The sequence below is a fragment of the Panthera leo genome, chromosome C1 (assembly GCF_018350215.1).
Source record: "Panthera leo isolate Ple1 chromosome C1, P.leo_Ple1_pat1.1, whole genome shotgun sequence".
NCBI lineage: Eukaryota > Metazoa > Chordata > Mammalia > Carnivora > Felidae > Panthera > Panthera leo.
In genome coordinates this window covers 43,582,479-43,600,615 of record NC_056686.1, presented here as the reverse complement: position 1 = coordinate 43,600,615, position 18,137 = coordinate 43,582,479, and the positions used below count along the sequence as shown (strand labels likewise).

General features: G+C 53.4%; 1 protein-coding gene across 10 annotated transcripts in view; it reads left to right on the top strand.

Annotated features, from left to right (window-relative positions):
• Positions 1-18,137, top strand: part of SSBP3 (single stranded DNA binding protein 3) — a 162,072-nt gene that overhangs the window by 125,740 nt on the left and 18,195 nt on the right. For 8 of the 10 annotated variants that reach the window (XM_042951505.1, XM_042951507.1, XM_042951508.1 and 5 more), the window contains 2 exons: positions 13,464-13,544; positions 14,459-14,518. In XM_042951505.1, coding sequence (XP_042807439.1) covers positions 13,464-13,544; positions 14,459-14,518 — 141 coding nt within the window. The remainder of the gene's footprint in view (positions 1-13,463; positions 13,545-14,458; positions 14,519-18,137) is intronic. The other 2 variants (XM_042951506.1, XM_042951510.1) reach the window with 1 other exon arrangement.

Sequence of the window (18,137 nt, the reverse complement as noted above, 5' to 3'; positions counted from 1 at the left end):
GCCCCAGGTCTCTGCTCCCTTTCTGGGGAGAGGAGGGGGAGCGTCTTCCAGAAGGACCCTTGGACCTAGGAGACTCGGGCTAGTTCTTGCTGCTGCTCCTTACGCTCCCCCCAGGAGACCCCAGCGTGTCCCCTCCCTCTGTGCCTCTCCTGAGTTGTAAGCCTACCTGCATCTCTGACTTTTGTGGATCCCATCCTCAAGGATTGGTGTTCCAGTAGCCTCCTTCACCTCTCGTGTATTAAAAAGCTTGGGCTGGTTTATCCTTTTTCGCCTTTCTGCCTGGGTTTTTACTTTGGGTTTCTCTTAGAACTGGATTTCTCCCTCCCGGGTTTGAGAGCTGCCGTGCCATGTTGTCCCCTGTCCCAGCACCAGGGTCGCATCTGTTCCCTCCCTCCCCCTGTCACCCCTGCCAAGATCCTCCCGCCTGTCATGGGGGTGGAGGAGCCCCCTGTGTTTTTGTTTTGTTTCTTCATAGTTGGCTGAGGGGGTAGACCCTCCCGTGTTTCTGCTTCCACCTTCCTCCTGTGCAAATCGTGCTGAGGTTTTTTTCCCTTTAAAAAAAAAAAAAAAACGGTCAAATTCCTCAGCCCTTGTAGCAGAAAAGGTTGGAGGAAGAGAATTCCAGTGGAATCCTATAATAACACGCCTTGGCATTATGTGGCTCAGGATAGACCCCCCTGAATGAGATCATACCACTCTGAAAGGAAACTGCCCTATGGGGAGTCTGGGCTGGGCCAGCGGGCTGGACTGGAGTCTGAGGACTTTCTCGCATCTCCGTGAGTGTTCCAAGAGCCGGGATATAGCAGGAGATCCACAGTGTGGGTTTTGAGTTCATGTCCTGTTTTCTGCGTAAATGAACTCCGCAGCCGACCTCTCGCAGACAAGTGCCGCCCCCAGATGAAGAAGGCCTTGGGATAAACAAAACCCCTAGGCCAGGCCCACCTGTCATTCAGCAAGCCCCCTATCTCTTGCTGATACCAAAATGGTGGCGTCACACTTGGTAAGAGTATGGTTAGGAAGCCGCAGCTTTTCCATGAAGTGTCAGCATCACAGGGTGCAGTGGCTGTGACCAGGGGCTTTGGAACAAGACAGCCCCCTGTCACTTCCTGACCACGTCTTCTGGGGAGCTTACCTGACCTCTCCGGGCACTGGTGTCCTCAGCTGTGCTGAGGAGCAGTCATTCAGCAAATCACAAGGCCTCGTCTTTGGAACTCTGGTAAGGATTGGCTGTACGGAGAAATGTGTCCGTGTTCAGTGATGGTTTCTCACTGCCATTGAAACATTGCCCATTGGCTTTAGGATCTGGCTTGACCAGTAGTCAGAAGCCTAGCACCTGGGCCCCTGGAAGCTTATCTGTCATCCCTCCCTCACCCTCTCTGAAGGTGTTCCATCCTTCCTGGAGGCCCTGAGGTCACACGGCGTGGGTTGCCTTGAGAAAGTCCGCTAACCTGTCTGAACCTCATTGCTTCGTCTGCCAGTTGGGGGTGAAGATAGCCCCAGACTCTCGACCACTTGTGAGGATGGTGTGAAATGAACCTGTGGAGCCCTGCCTGGTGCCTGGTGTGCGTAAATACTTGGGAATCTTCCTTGTGGATATGTGTAGGTCTGTCCTGGGGCTGTTCTTTTCTCAGAGGTAAGGGTCAGGGTAGGGCTAGGGCCACCGTGAGTGTTCTTCCAAGAAGGGAGTGTTAGGGGCTCAGCACAGCCTTGGGGGCAATGATGTGTGGGAGAGGCTCTGGGTGTTTTCGAGAGATTGATTGGCTTTTTAGTACTTAACCCTTCAGTTAGACTGATGTACCTGTTACCTACTAAGCACCAGGCCCTGCTTGGCCCTTTAATGTGCTACCTTACTTAGTTCTGCCCACCTGGCCTAACTCCTTGTTCCCTGGTCTACCCGCTGGGAGTTTACAGGGGAGGTAGAGGCAAGGAAGCAGGTTGTATGTTCAGGAGCTTCTGATTCTGTTCCTGCCAGGCTCAGCAATATGAACTCCTTTTACTGTGAGTTAATGTCAGCTCTCCCGCCTGGGAGGCTGGGTCTTTGCCAGTTATCCTGAGTTCTGTTACTAGTGGACCTCACCTGGGTAAATTTGAGTTTCAGCTCCCCGCCGATAAAACAGGAACAGCTTCCACCCGCTTTACCAGCTATGTCTTTGGAAATGTGGCCGGAATGAAAGGCAGATCAGAAATCCGCACAGGGCCTCCTTCCTAGGGGCTGGCATTCAATCATCTGTTCCTTCAGTACACATTGAGTGACAGGTTTCTGCCTGGCCCTGCAGAACCTGACTGCAGATGTTCATAGTGTGGGGCCGACCCCAGCCTGGGCTAACTGCAGGCCAGTGGGCGGCTCTCCTTCAGCAAGTGCACTTCCTGTCTATGGTGTCCTTACATTGAGGAAATCAAGTCCAGGTTCTGGGTATGACATTCACAGGTCTTTGTGATCTGACCCCTGCTACCTTCACACCATTATTAGACCAGCTGTTGATCCCCAGGGCAAGGGCCAGAGCAATTGCTCTCACACACGACTTTGTCCCTCCAGCATGTCTCTGTGGCCTCTTCTACAGACTGCAGAATCCTCCCCTCCCCTTGTTGCATGAAGGCTCTTCAGTTTGGGGTCATTTCATTCAAGAAGACTTTGACAGAGTCTTGCCCTGTCCTTGTCCCAAGGTCAAAAAAGATATGCCGAAAATGTGGATCTGATTAAGTGCCTCTTCCTCAGAATAATTATAGCATCTGGTCCCAGGAAACTTACTCTGAAGTTGTGGAAAAGGCGCTAAGTGTTTGGAGACTTGCAGTTTGTTCTGGGGCAGTGGCTTTACCTTTCTCGGTCTCCATCTGCCCATCTGTGATACGCACCAATGTTAGAAAGGGCGGACGTGGGAGGTGTGGTGGGAAGCAGAAGAAATAAGGGACCACTTCAAGGGCCACACGACTTCTGCAGAGTATGCTGAAGAGCTCTCAACATCAGGCAGAGTGCATGAGGGTCATGCCTCTAGCCTGAAACTGTTAGAACACAAGGAGGCCGCTCCCTGGGTTTGGGGTAATAGGAAAGCTTAGTCAAAGAAAGAGGGGAGCTCTTGAAGTATTCCTGGAGGTGGGGAAGATCCTGACAGCTTTTTGTTACCAGCAGCCTCCCTTTGGTGAGGGCCAGTTCCTGGCACCAGACTAAGTACTTGACTCTCAGTATCTCAGTCCTGCAGCTCTCTGGGAGGAGGTGGGGTGTCCCATTTTACAGGTGAGGTTAAGCAAGTAGTGGGGTGGGGGAGACTGCAGACGGTGCTCCTGGCCCATGAATCTGGGGTTCTTCTGACAGCGCTTAGCCCCCTCCCTCCCCAGCTGCCCCTGTGCTTTTGCTGAGGTGAGCCAGTTGCATAACCCACTGCCCGGGTGACCGTGGGCAGGCTTCCGAAACCCATTTCTCCCCAGAGTCCTGGTTCTTTCCCTTGCCCCATCTGTTGCTTCTCCTTGGCTGAGGAAGGAAGATGAAATCTTGGGCCATTCCCCAAGCTGTTCCCTTCCCTCCCAGTCATCCAGGGAGCTGCAAACCAAAGGGAGAACCTTGGCCAACTTCTTTTTCCTCTTGTGGTCAGTGGACAATAGGGGTTGAATTCTGGCATTCTGGATTTGTGCCTTCCAGAGCCCTGTGTCTCCTCTTCCTAGTTGGATATGATGAAATCTTTACTTTTTGGATTGTCTGTCAGGGCGTGAAGGGGTAGGAGAGGAAGGCTGTATCCGTGCATGTGTCTGGAGAGCTTAAAGTAGAGCAGGAATTCTCTGGGTGGATGAGGCAGTGCCTTTTTAATATGCACCTCGCCTTCAGTGTGCCGTTGTGATTAACAGCGGAGCCTGAGCGCTGGTGAGAGGCGGTGTGGAGGCTGGCGGGCAGGAGTAGGATGTGTCTCTGCAGCACTATCCATTCTCAGAGCAAAACGCAGTCTTTTGATGGGGGGGGGGGGGGGTGGATTTTGTTCTCTTGGCAAGGTAGGTGTTCCTAGGGATTGGTGTGGTTCTGGATCCTGAGTCAGTCTCTTACCCATTTACGCAGAGAGTCGGTCTCTACGGCAGTGAGTACATGTCAGGGAGGGAGAGGTTTGCTATCTGGATCCTGACCAGAAACCCACATGGCTGGGACTGGGTATTGGAAGCCTTCCCCTGGGCCCCAGCTCCTTTGCCAGCATTAAAGAGGGCTAGCTGTTCAGGACTGGAGTATGGCTTAGTGGGAGAGCAGGTGCATATTCCATGTGTGGTCAGAGAGAGATGGGAATCAGCACCCCAGACAGTTATGGACTTGGTGTCCCGAGAAGTCTTCATTTCTAACTTGAGAGACACCATAGAAACATCTCTGGAAAGGAAAGGAAAGGGTGTATAATTTCCAACACTTAGGCACGAGTTGCTAAAGGTTAATGACCCCACTTCTCAGCCTGGAGCGCCCAGCCCCAGGTCTCCCCGTCTTGTGCATAAGGCCCTCTAGCACCATGCCCACATGACCTGTAGAGCACAGGTGCCAGTCTCTCAGCCCAGAAGCCCCTCTGTGCCTTTTCTGCCAGAGGACACCTGATCATCTTTCCAGGTCTTGCCTAAATGTGATTATTCTGTAATTGCTGCCCTCTTGCTCTCTAGCATGCCTGATACCTTGTCTCTGTTGGGGTGCTGCTGTGGTAATAGATAAACTCTGGTCTCTCCAATAGCCTGGGACTCTTTTGGGGAGGCCTGAAGTACTATTCAAGCGTCTCTGGTGCTTAGTACCTCCTTGGCCCAGGGTACTGGGACCCAGTGGCTGGATCATTGCCAAGGTGGACTGGGTTTTGCACATATGTTCTGGGTATCATTGCTTTTCCCTGTGTCCCTATACAGGGTGCCTGGTTATATGGACACAGGCACGTACAAAGAATCTCTAGCAGGGAGACCCCAAAGGTTTAGCAGCCGGAGGCAAAGTCACCTCTCTTAAACCTACCCCATCCCAACCATAGCCATTCAAGGTAGAGCCCTTCCTCGAGATGACCCTAGAGAACTTGGACCTGCTGAAAGAAGTCAGGGCTGGAATGGAGCCCCCAGGATGGTCTGTGCTGGCATTCGAGGGATGAATTTGTTCCCCAGCATTGTGGCGAGAAGGAAACTGGGGAGATGATCAGCAAGGAGGTACTCTAGGACCAGCCAGCTGGATGTGAATGCTGGTTAATTGTGTTATAATGATGAAAGATCAAGAAAACCAGGGCTCAGAGATGGGCCACGTGGCATTTTGATGGGAGAACCAGAACTCGGGTTCACTGACCCGTGGTCTAGTGCTCATTCTGTTCATCCTCAGTGGGAAAAACTGTGGCTGTGATAAATAATACTGTAATGTCCTTGGACTTCACTTTCCTTACTGTAAATGGGGTTGATTTTTGCTTCACTTATTCTATTAGAGAAATATAAGGTTAAAAAATTAGAAAGTAGATACAGTACTATTTTATTTCACCTTGAGAATTTCAAAAAGACCCCAGTTTTTTCCCTCTTCAGCCTTGAAAACCATTACCTGTCGCAGGGGTCAGCAAGCATTTTCTCTGAAGGACCAGACAGTACGTCTTTTAGGCTCTGTGGGCTATCTGGTCTCTGTCACAACTCTGCCATCGAAGCATGACAGCAGCTCTGGACAGTAGACAAGTGAGCATGGCTGTGTTCCGATAAAACTTTATTTACACAAACAGGCAGCAGGCCCTATTTGGCCCCGAGCCATAGTTTGCCAGCGCCTACTCTAGCTCAACATGGTGGCCGTGCTCTTGGGGTCCTGGCACTCCAGCCTCCGCTTTGGGCATGCAGCGTGGTGCAGGGCACCCAGCCTGAACCTGGGACCAGTGAGATGGGGCTCAGTCTTCCTGTCTATACATAGGGCGGGGGGGGGCGGGGGGGGGGGAAGAGCCTGGGGGCAGTATGTGCCGGAACTCTGCGTTAGGTCGTGGACGCCGCCTCTACTTTATTTGCCACGTTTCCTCCTTTTGTTTTGAAAACCGTCGCCTGCTGATTCTGCGTCTCTGTCTCTGTGAGGCAAGCGTGTGTGCCTCATGCCTCTTGAGAAGAACATACGCTGAGCACCTCCTGTGAGCGTCTTGGCACCAGATTCACAAGTGTGCGGACCTCTCGCCCTTGCTGTCTGCCCGGCACTGTCTCGGTTCCTTAGAAAGAGGGGGGAGAAGGGGAGGTCAGCTGGGGCCTTTGCTCAGACAGAAATCAATGAGTCTTCCGCTGATCTCTGCACAGAATGGACCTTGGTGGCCGTGTAGATTGCTGATGGTATGCAGAGGTGACCCCAAGGGGGAAACGCTGTGTACTCTCTTGCTCCTTCTGACTGGTAACTTCCCCACCATCCTGGGAAGATGGGCTGTTGTCACTCGACCTCTCTGGCAAAACCCATTCTCCTTGTCCGGTGCCCATGGAGAGTCACGACTGTTGCAGGCTCATCTCCTAGGTGGCCGTGGCCAGCAGCCCCTGACTTGGAGCTCTCCTGGGGTCATGCCATTGGGTATGGCCCAGCTCAGCCCCCGGAGGACCTGCTGTGTGTGTCCCAGGCTTGCGTCCCAGGCTCGTGTTGGGTGGGTGTACGGATGGCCCAGGCTTCCTCCGCCCTCGGAGAGTTGGTCATTTCAGCTCCAACTCTGGCCTATACCTCCCACATACACACACATAGAGAAGCCCTGGAGAGGACAGATAGAAGCAAGGATAGGAAAGCCACTGTGTGAGCCATTGCCAACTTTGTTCCCATGGGTCAAGATAAAGAAATAACTTTTCCTCCAATGAGGCGCGTGTTAAAAGGGGGGGGTGGTTAAAGCTCTCCCTCCTTCACCTAGCCAGGTGGTCAACTTCGCGCTCCAGGGACCAGGCAGACCCCCTTGACGGATGTCGGGTGTCAGTGGCACTCGGGCACACCTTGGCCCTCTCCCCAGAATGGGCTAACAGCGTTTTCCGTCAGCATTTGTGTCCAAGGAGCAAATTGGATTGTCTGCCGCATGCCTTTTACCATGTGTATAATTAATGTAATTTTATATTCACTCAATTAAAGTGACACACCCAACAGGCAGATTACACAGGCCCCTAGTAATGCCAGTCGTCTGTCTCTGCTGCCAGTAGATGAAACCCATCCCCTCAGCCTTGCCAACCCAGGGGCCAGTGACCCCATGAGTCAGGGAAGGTGTGCAGTGTTTTGTCTCTGAGACACCTAAAACGTCAAGTCCCCTTCCCCAAAGGCCTTCTGTTGAGACAGAAAACAAATTTAGCCAGTGGTAACCACGTAGCATTATTCTGCAGCTTGCAGGGTACTTGTATGGCTTCGGTATGAGGAACGTGTTACCTGAAACCCTCCCCCTTACAGATGAGCAGCCCAGGGCTCAGGGATACGAGGCACGGCTCCAGCCCGAGTGCCCTGGGCTCTGGGGGCCGACACTCTGGCCACTGGCCACAGCCCGGCTTCATTCGCGCTCTCTCCCAGGCTCCCCTCTGCACCCAGAAAGCCTGGGGCTAAGTCTCAGCTCTGTTTCTCAGCAGGTCCATGATTGCTAGACAGGGAAAGGCAGCTTTGCAGAGTGTGAGGTGGCACTGGGTGAAGGAGCGATGAGTTTTGGAAACATTAAAGTTAGCACATGGTTTTTATTACTTTTTTCCTTTAAAGACATCAGTGCAGTGTTTGTTTGCTTATTTGCCTTTTAATTTTAAAGAGCTATCCTCTCTTACCTGCAAGAGTCTTTAGCTCAGAGGGCCAACTTGGTCACCCTCTTGGTACTAACTTTTCCTCCTGGTTCCTTGAACTCAAAGGTGTTAGTTATACCCCCCGCCCCCCCACCCCCGGGGGCTGGCTGACTGTGGCTGTGGGGTCCGCCTGCTGGCCCAGCCTCGCTGCCTCGTTTGGGCCTTGCCCAGCATGTCCACGTGGGGTGGATTGAGCAGCCTACTCGATGTCTGCAGAAAAGACAGGGTCTGAAGAGGATGGAGCCGTGTTTCGGGGGTGCACCTTGACAGGGCTGAGGAGGGTGCTCCCGGCAGAGAGGGTCTAGCTCGCACTTTCCCCGGACGCGGGCAGCGAGTGGCCACCGGAGCATGTGGCGCAGGACCACGGAAGACTGAGGACCTTGTGCATGCCTGACGCTGTCCGCTGCACCACCCCACTGCAATTCCCCTTGTCGTCCTCATGAGGAAACTGGACTCACAGCATGCCCTGCAGGGGCTGGGATCAGATGCCAGGTCCATGCAACCTGAAGCTTTCCTCCATCGTGCAACAAGCCCTTCGATCTCTTGTGGATGACTTCAGGTGAAGTCCAGGGGCTCCACCCGGAAGTGACCGGGAGGCATAGGTGGCTCCTGCTGATGCTTCTGAAATGCCTTTCTGCAGAGACCTTGGGTCGGCTGTGCTGTGGGAATGTTCTGCTCCCCACGACGTCCGTGATGGCAAAGGCTCTTCCACGGAACTGGAGGCATCCAGAGTTTAAGTGAAATGACCCAGCGTTTGCTTCGATCACACCTGCGGCAGAGCCTCCCCACGCCATCCCCGCAGTGGCTCTTAGAGGCTGCTGTGCGTACCACCACCCAACGCTGGCATTGCAGGAAGAATGAAAAGGAAGTGCAAGAGTTCTGTATCTCCGGTCAGAGATCCCGGGAACATCTGAGACACAGTGGCAAGTCCATTAATAGGGTCTGGGGTAGGATGAAGGCCCAGGAAGGAAGTGGGTACGTTTGCCGCTTCCTTTTCCCAGATTCAGTTGCAGGGTTTCCCAAGTTGAGGTCTCTCCCAGGTGCAGACCTCCTTGCTGTCCCCCCATGGTAGGGGCAGAGCACTGCAGTGGAAAGAGCTCTGACCAGTCAGGGGGCCCCAGTTCTCATACCAGCTGTCTGTTGGCCCACATTCTACGGCCACTCTGGGCCTCAGTTTACTTGCCCCCTTCTCTTGGAGCCCAAGGCATTTTAACTGACACTCGAGCCCATTTGTCACTATGTCCTCATAACTTCTTGCCAACTAGCATGGGAGCTTCCAGGGCCAGATGAGTCTGATGCATCTCCGTGACCCACCCCCAGGAAATGGGGCTGGCCGGACGCCTGAGGTCAGCATCCAGAATACGTGTGTGTGGGTGAACGTGACTGCATGCGCCCACACATCCTTCAGCCTCGAGGATTTGTTCTTCCCCTGTCTTTGTGCTCCACGTGTGACACGGAGGCACCACTTCCGGGCTCCTTAGAATGGTGGCCAAGCTCAGACCCCTGGAGCTCTGGAATCAGACTCTGCTGCTGGTTCCACCGCTGAACAGCTTTGCAAGTGGCTTCACCCTTTTGAGGTGTAAGTGGAGCCACTGATGGCCTTTCCTGTGAGGGGTCCAGGGTTACCTGAGCTAATACAGGTGAAGGCCAGCTCCCCCACGCGGCCTTGTGTGGCTTCGATTATTCCCGTTTCACCAATGAGAGAAGTGCAGTCAGTGGCAGAGTCATGATTTGAACCGGGTTCTTTCAAACCCTGTTTGTTTACCTCCAGTGGACAGGAACATGATCACGTGAAGAGAGCCCTGGGCTGGGGTTAGGAGATGTGGTTTAGCCACCAGCGTGGTCTTGGGCAGGTTCTGCATCTGTGCTGGACCTCTCTTTTCTCCCCTGTAAATTTAGGATGTTGGAAGAAGTGTTGATCTGTCAGGGCCACCCAACAAACAAGTGACTGCCAGCAGGTGCAGTTCTTGCCAAGTTTCCAGTGGGACCCCCCCCTCCCCCCCACCAACTCCAGTTTAGCCCAGTACTTTGTGCACCTCAGATGTCTGCTCCTACCCACCAGCTCTGTGGCATGCTGGGCAAGGGGGTTAGGCACTTCCCGAGACAGAAAGCCTCCAAGGCCTAAGTAGAGCTGCACTCGGAGGCTCTTTCTGGCTAAACAGGCTTCCAGACACCCCTGTTTTCGGTTCTTCTAAAGCTTTCAGCAAGTAGAGGCCAGGAAGGCCCCTGGAGCCGTCCTATGTGGGAAAACTCATCAGTATTATCAGCGTTAGGACTCCCTCCCACCTTGATCCTTTCCACCTGCCTGCCAGATCTGTTCAGAATTTGGGCAAGAGAAAAGCCAACATCTCAACAAAGATCAAGATCCTTTTTGTGGTCTGCCTTCTCTGTAGCCTTTTGACCAAGTGAGTAATGAGTTGAAAAGACCATAAAGTCCATTTTCTCTATACCTATCTGTTGGTCTCTTTTTGAGCATGCAGGATGCAAGAGAAACACCTTTTATTGGCCCACTAAACCATAAGGCAGCAAATTCCGTACCTCCTTGTGGAGATGGGAACACGTCTGGCATCCTCTTAACAGAAGCAAACATTTCAAACGCAGGACCTGTTCTCTGCTCCTAAGAACGTGCCAAGTGTGCGGGGTCCCTCCCTGTGCTGTTACATGCCGTCTTGAGGACAGAGTCCAGACGCAGATGTAGTGGCAGACAGCTGCAGGCCGAGTGGAGGTAGCAGAGACACGGAGGATGGAGCTTTGGGTAGACATAGCAGACCACTGGGAATTGGTAGACTTCTGGCTCCATGGAAGAAAAGCTTTCTGGCTCGTAGAGCTCCCAGTAGTGCTGGGGGCCATGCAGTGCTGGGAAATAACACCAGCAGAGCCTGGTCAACGCCCCCCCTGGGGTGGGAGAGGAGCTCCGTGCCCTGGGGACGTGAACGCTGAGCATCTGTGTCCGTCTTGAGATCATGGTGGGGTTTTCTGTTTGGGTAACTGGCTGGCCTGGGTGAGGGTTCTCTTGTCCTCAGTATTCCAGAGCCTGGCTCCAGGTCACAGGGGAGACTTCTGAGATGCTGCTCCCTCCCTAGCTTAACAGCCTACTACTCCCCGCCTCTCCCCGCTGGCCAGAGAAGTTGCTGGGGCCTCACTGACCAGCCACATTCCCGGCTCTTGATACTCACTGGCTGTTTGTCTTGAGGCACCTGCTTTGAGGCAAACCTATGCCACATCCGCTCATTCAGGGACCAGTCACCAGAGTCCATCCAGAAGCTTCTGAGGGAGGTAGGGAGGTGAAGCACACATACCAGCCTGCCCTGTGAACCTCCGGGGGCCCGAGCAGCCATAATCCATGGCCAAGAGATGGCTTAGAATGGCCCTCCGAGACCCAGTTTCAAGAATTGGCCCTCAGCAAGGACTGCCATCGATTGAGGCCCCCTGTGGGTGTCACACACTCTTCGGTGCTTTACATACATTTTCGGCAACCTGTCATCGAGTCAGCCTGCTTGCCTCCCCTGGCTAACGGGGGCACAGGTGTGGGGGACCTGCCCAGAGACACACTGCTCTCTCTGAAGGACTGTATGTTACCCGTGAGGGCCATGAGGGTTGGAGGGAGGAGGCGCTCCCTTCCTGCCAAGAGCTGGGAACTGACAGAAGGCCTTTTGCCCCCTCTTGGCAACTGGACCTCACCCTTGAACCCTTCTCTTCCGTTCTTTTTATTTTTCTTTTTTTGGGGGGTTGGCTTTGAATTATCTTATTTTGTTTACATTGCACCCAAGTTTCTTGGTACAAAAGACTTGCAGGTGCAAATATGTCCCGCCTTCATTAACTTCCCCTCCCTTTTTAATTTATGTGATTTCAATTTTCCTTCCCTGTACTGTTAATTAGGGGACCCTCTAATCAGTGCCATTATCACAGTGGTATTCATGTTTAGGAAAGCCGCTAAACAAATGCTTGCAAAATTGCTAAATGGCTAATTAATGTCTGTTAATTAAGAAAATTGCTCATGGTAACAAACCATGCCGTTGCTGGCAGCCGCTAGAAAGACACACACTTGTTGAAATTAGTAGCGTGGCAGGTAGGGGAACATCTGCTCCGCGGAGCTCTCCGGAAGTGAGCAGCCCCTCGCTTGGCCAGGAAACTCCAGGCCTGTCCTCGGTGGCGCCCCCGGGTTCCTGTATGCCTCCTGCAGTCTTTTTCTGCACACCTCTTCTCTGCGTCCCCTGGCCCTGCTGGCTGGTACCAGCCCCTCCACCCCTCCCCAGCCCCAGCCTGGTTTCCTGAGTGGGTGGGAGGCTGGGCAGCCTGGCTTTGAAGGAAGAGACTGTTGAAGAAAATCCTACCTGCATCTCAGAGATTCTCTCTCCCTCTCCTTCTTTAATGTAAATCCCCCCCCATTCCCCCTGCCGGTGTTGAATTTTTCTCAAAATATTCCGAGAGTATTGGGTGGAGAAGAGACAAGTAGGGTATGCTTCTCATCACCAGCACCAGAGTGCAGCTCTGAATGTTCTGAGTAGGCAGGAAGGAGCCTCCAAGATGAGTTTTTTGTGCTTTGTGATGGACCCACAGGAGGAGATACATTGGACATTTATACACACACGTGTGTATAAATGTAAAAAGCAGTTCGTGAAAAATACTTGACTTCGTATACACAGAGTTGTTCGATATTTTCTATTATTTTATTCTGTTCCAGATATTTAGGAAACAATGGTTGTAACCCACTAAATTGATTTCACCACTCACTAATGGGTTGCAGCCCACAGTTTGACCAACCCCGTGGTTTAAGTGAACTCATCTCCTCATCTCTTCTGGGGGGAGTCAAGGTCAGCAGAGCCCAAGGCTTCCAGGGTCAGCTCGGAACCATAGGTGGCTCACTACCCTCTAGACTGGAAAGCCCAGCCCCTCCACCCATCAGGGGCCTCCAGCCCCATCCCGCTGCTCCTCTGCCCATGTCTGCTTCAGCTCAGGGCTGCAGTGGTCAGGGTGAGCCTTGGGCCCATCAGGCTTCACATCCTGGCTCTGCTACCTACCAGTTGTGTGGCTGTGGCCAAATCCCTTCGTCCCTTGAGACCCAGTTTTCTCGTTGGTAAAAAGAAGAATGAAAACCCCGACCTCATGGGGCCATTTCCAAGTGAAGGTGAATTAACAGTGCCCTGGTCCGTCCTGTCGTTCCCTCGTCTGTTCGGGCTCTGACTCCTCTATTCTCGTGCATCCATCAGGCCCCCTTCCCTCTGTAGACTGGCCTAGGAACCTGCACCCTGTCTCTGTGCCCCCCTCCCCCCCCAGACCGGGAGCTCCCCCAGGGCAGGGCCTCACCGGTTCGTCCCCACTCCCTTGCACGCTTTGCAGAGGGGTCAGCCCGCTGTGCATCACTGCGCTCTCTGAGCCCGTCACAACCAGCGTATTTAACATGGCAAACTCCGCTCCATCCGTAGCCTGCGCCCGGGCCCCTGCTCCTGCGTGCTTTGACAAAGGAGCTGGGTTTTATCTTCCACCCCTGGAACAACCCCCCCCCCCCCCCCCCCCCCCCCCCCCCGCCCCGTGAGTGTGTTCATCGGCTTCTCTCCCTCCCGCTCGCCGCATACACCATGGGGCCTGCGACCTAAGCAGCCGCTCGCACCTCCCCGCCAACCAGAGCCCGCCGCCCGCACGCCCGCCGCCTGCCCTTCGTTTTGGTTTAATTTTTGTTCTTTTAAGCTTCTGCGCTTCTCCATGTGCTGTGATCTATAACCTGCCTCTGCTGTCTGGCCTCACAGGGTCCTCCGGGGTCACAGCCCTCGCCGCACGCACAGCCTCCACCTCACAATCCCAGCAGCATGATGGGACCCCACAGTCAGGTAAAAGCGCTGTGGCTCGCCTGCCCGCCGGGGGGCGCGGGGCACAAGGAGGACAGAGCCAGCAGAGGAAAAACAAAAATCAAAATGTGCTCTAGCCATTGCTTTCGAGTCTTGACTGACGAATGAAATTTTAAAAACAATAATAATAAAAAAATAAAAATTCCCCCCCCCCCCCCAAAAGATAGTCTTCGTTCCTTGGACATCACACCCAGCTTGGATATGAAACCAAAAGAAAATCTATTTCTGTGACCTTGTCAGCGGCCTTTGCGTTTTTGTTTTTTCCTCTCTCACTTTTGATTTGGTTTTTGAGTTTGGTTAACCATTTGTTTGTAACCGAAGCTGCATCCCTAGCCTTTTCTGTGTGCACTCTTGCTGCTGAGAAAGCTTTCCTGCCCATTGCCCTGCACAAGTTAGGGAGCCCGCTGTCCCCTGACCGTTCTCATTGTGTTCCCCCGCCTTAAATCCTCGCTCCCCTTCCCTACCCCCTTTGTCAGTGGTTTCTGTGTGTGTGTGTGTGCGTGTGTGTGTGTCCAGCTTTGCACACCCTGGGAATTTTACGTAGAAGTCCCTTTCTGATTTCATTTGCCCTTACCGAGAGCCGCAGTTTCCTCCTTTGCCCTGCACTGATGTACCTGCTCTTCCACGTCCTGTGCAAAGCCCCAGCCACACTATCCTGCCACCCAGAGTAGATCTCCGTGAGCGGATGTGGAGTCAGGAGGCGCCTATGCCATGCACGTCGTTTGTTCCCTCTGCCCAAAGGAAGTTTTGCCCAGAGGGAAGAGGCCACCGGGGAGAAAGAGAGTTTAAAAGATCACTAGTTGTAACAAAACTGGACTTTGTGGAGTGGAGCGCATTTGTGTTTGGCCCTGTGCGGTAGTGCAGGCTGTCATTGAACTAATTCCCTGTAATTGCAGCCTTTTATGTCACCGCGATACGCAGGCGGCCCCAGGCCCCCGATCAGAATGGGAAACCAGGTACTGTATCTTTTCATGTTCTCTCTCCCCTCACTCAGCCACCGTTGACCTCAGTTGGACTTTGACCCAAAGCAGAATTTGGGGGAAGGGTCGGGAGATGGAGGGACAAGTTTCAATGCAGGAGGTAGCTTCCAAGCAGGTCCCCAGAGAGGGCCCTGTGTCCACTTTGTGTCCGTGGTACAGCTCCCCACTCCCAGCATTTCATTTGCCTCTCCTGGTGGGCTTTGGGCAGCCGGTTCTGGAGCTCAGGGGCCAGCCCCAGAAGCAGCCATGTTTGGGAATGCAGGGTTTCAGCTATTCTAGAGAAGGTGGTAATGCCCCTGCCCCTCCCTTCCAGCCCCTTCTTGGAAAAGGGTCTTCCTCCTTAATGAAGTTAATTGACAACGTGCATTTTTTCCTGGAAGCTTTTGAGAATTGCCAAGGCTGGTAAATATAATCCTGCTATTAAGGGGAGAAATGGCCCGTAGGAATGCTTAGATCAGGAGCCTGGATGCAGCGGAGCAGGACATTTGTGAGGTTTTAAGCAATGTCTGCCTGTTTCCCAGACCCAACTCAAAACAAGAAAGGATTTGTTCGTGTAATTAGAAAAGTGGTCTGCTTATGGGAGGGCTTCTCAGCCTGGGGTTGTGTGCCTTATGCTGGGCCATTAGGGTTGGCAGTTCTAGGTGGTCTGGAGAAATCGGCCCCCGTGCCACCCTCCCTAGTTCAGCTCATCCAGGGGCGGGAGGGGAGCTGGAGAGGTAAAGATAAAATACCCTTTGAGGATTGACAGATTTAAAAGAAACTTAAAAGAAACATCAGTGGGATTTCTTTTCATGCTGAAATATTTTTTACGTGTGACTCTTAGAGTGACCTTACAAATGCCCTTCAAAAGATTTGACCACAGCACCAGCACATCCAGCCCCTACAGCCTTTGGAACTTGGGAGTTCAGTTACCCACTGGAGGGGCGCTATTTTTACTGTTACTCAAGGCTCTGCAAGAAAGCCCCTGAGTGCCCCTGAGTGGTGGAGGCTGAGGAGAGATGCTTGTAATCAGGGGCCTCCAGTTTTAGGGCTGAATTGCTTATCAGGTTTCCAATTATTTTTTTCCCCTCCAAAAATCTTTTGTTTCCTCTTTCTCTGACATGAAGGGGAGATGTAAACAGGAATTAGAGACCTAACTTTTTGAGCAAGGTGGGACACTTGGGTGTACCTCAGATGAGGAAACAGGTCAGAGTGAAGAAGTGACTTCCCAGAGTCTTCCAGTAAGCTGGGATTAAGTTGGTCTGCAGCTCCTAGCCCAGTGCTGTTTCCTCCGCACCTCTCCCAATTCATTTAGCTTTCAGGGGTGTGAAAGTGCTGCCCCGGTCACCAGGTGGGCCTCCTCTGCCATCATGTGCATGGGCCCGAGCAGCACCGTACCGCCTCCCCCACCCCCACCCCAGCACATCCAGAGGAGGCTCTCCTTGGCCAGAACTGGCCTCTGCCCCATGGAGAGAACAGATGCTTCCTTATCATAATTGTGGACTTTCCTCCAGCAATTAAGGGACACGAGAGGAAACATGTATGTTTCTATTTATCAATTAAGCATGAGCAAGTACCCAAGAGAGCAAATGGAGGATAAATCCGTCATCTGCACCTTGCATTACAAACCAATTGTCCCAACCTTCCCGCCACCCCCCATCGGAAATCTACACTGATTTTCCGGTTTCCTGTGGGCTCAAGAAAGGTTTGCCCTCCGAGGAGGGATGTGCCCATCATAGGTGTTGCACCTGGGTTTCATGGAGAGTGCCTCGCTTGCGGCTGCAGGTTTAACAGGAGCCTCTGTGCCACCCCAGTGAGCCCTCCCCTTTGGCAGGTGGAGGAAGCAGAGGCAGCGGGACTTGGTCAGGTACATGTGACCTCCTATGTTAGGGCAATGAGAAGGGCACTCAAGGGGACAAGAAGCCAAGGATTGATGACCTGTCCTTACAAGCCCACTCTCCTAGCTGCCTTCCTGGCTACAGGTTCGGGGTTGTGTAGAGAGAGCACTGGTGTTTTTCAAGCGAGAGCAGGTGGGTGGGTGGTGGTCATTGGGGTTCAGCTGGGCTTAGGAAGACTGAGATCGGATGTGTCAGGCAGCCCTCCCGTACATGTCCCAGAGGAGTCCCTGCTGGCCCGGTGGCCGACTGGGGCAGGCCAGCTGAGTGACCGTGCACACGCTGCTGGGATTTGTGTATTCCCCAGGCAGACACTTGCTTCCTGTCCCTGCCCCGCGGTGCTGTACGAGAGGCACTGGCCTACTTCTAGGAGCCCGGATGACAGCCCCGGAGCGGCACTTTCCCTAGCAGGCTCCGAGAGTGTGTGCTCAGCATGTGCTTACAGTCCCATATATGAGCTGTTACTTTTCTTCCTTCTTACATTTGAAGGCTTCGGCCTTCTTGTGTGAGACCCTTTTATTTCAGTCATTGCACATCACCCTTCTCTTGGAGAGGAGGCTAGACTGCCCTGTCCTCAGTTCAGGGTCCACCCCAGTGAGAGGAGGAGGAGGGAAATGACGCCCAGGCTCCCGTCGAGCCTCTGGGCAGCCCTGCTCTGCTCCTGAGTCCTGACACGGCAGGATCAGGGGAGCCCAAGGAGGAACTTCCTTTAAGAATTGCTGGTGTTGACACTGGGCTACCTGGTGAGGGAGCGATTGCCCGGCCCCCATGGCTGCTCCATCAAGGTTAGGTGGGGGCATTCTATGACCTGGAGGGTGCCCTGTCTACCTCAGCATCCTGGGATCCCCCAAACCAGACAGCCTCAGAGGCAAGCAGGGCTCTGTCCTCTCAGAGTCCTGTAACTGGGGTCTAGAAATAGCCCAAACCCCAAAGTGGGGCAGATACAAAACCAGTCACATGATTGAGAGCTTGGGAACCGGGGGAAAGGAAGTAGGGCTGGGAGAGAATGAGAGGTCGGAAGAGCTGAAATTCCAGGGGTAGAGAGACAGGCTGTGAACACACCCAGGCAGTGGAGACAGCAGGCAATCCCAGGTTTGTATGGCCTCCTGCAAGCACCCCCACCCACTAGACACACGCACACACACGCACACACACGCACCCTTTCTGAAGCTTGGGAAAACACCGAGAGCTTGCCCCTTTGTTTACCACCACCTCACCCACAACTGGTTTAGAGCTTGTTCTTGGGCCAAAGGCACCCAGTTCCCCACTCAGACATCCCCCGGCAGTGGTGAGGGCTGCGGCTGGAGGGGACAGGTGTCCCTATCCCAGATGCTAACCCAGAGGAGCATTGGCACGCGCAGATGGGAAAAGGTGGTCAGCGTTCACAGAGGCTTTCCTCTCAAAGGCAAGGGCCTGTGTTTGGTCCTGAGGCAGAGGCTTCTAGAAGCAGACTTTTCCTTCCAGCTCTGCTTCCCTTTTTATTTTCTTCCCAATTGCAGCTGAAATAACTCCAGTCCCAAGTAAATCACTTGTAACAGGTTTTCACAGCAAGCGTGCCAAGCATTCGCTTGGGAAACCCGTGGCACCCTGTCCTCACCTTCTTAACAGTAATCACACCGGCACCTGCCACTTGCACCAGGCTTTGGGGAGCAGGCTCTCATTCAGCATCCTGCTCGCCCCTCTCTGGGAGGCCTCCTCTAGCCCCCCTGGGGTCGGAAGGG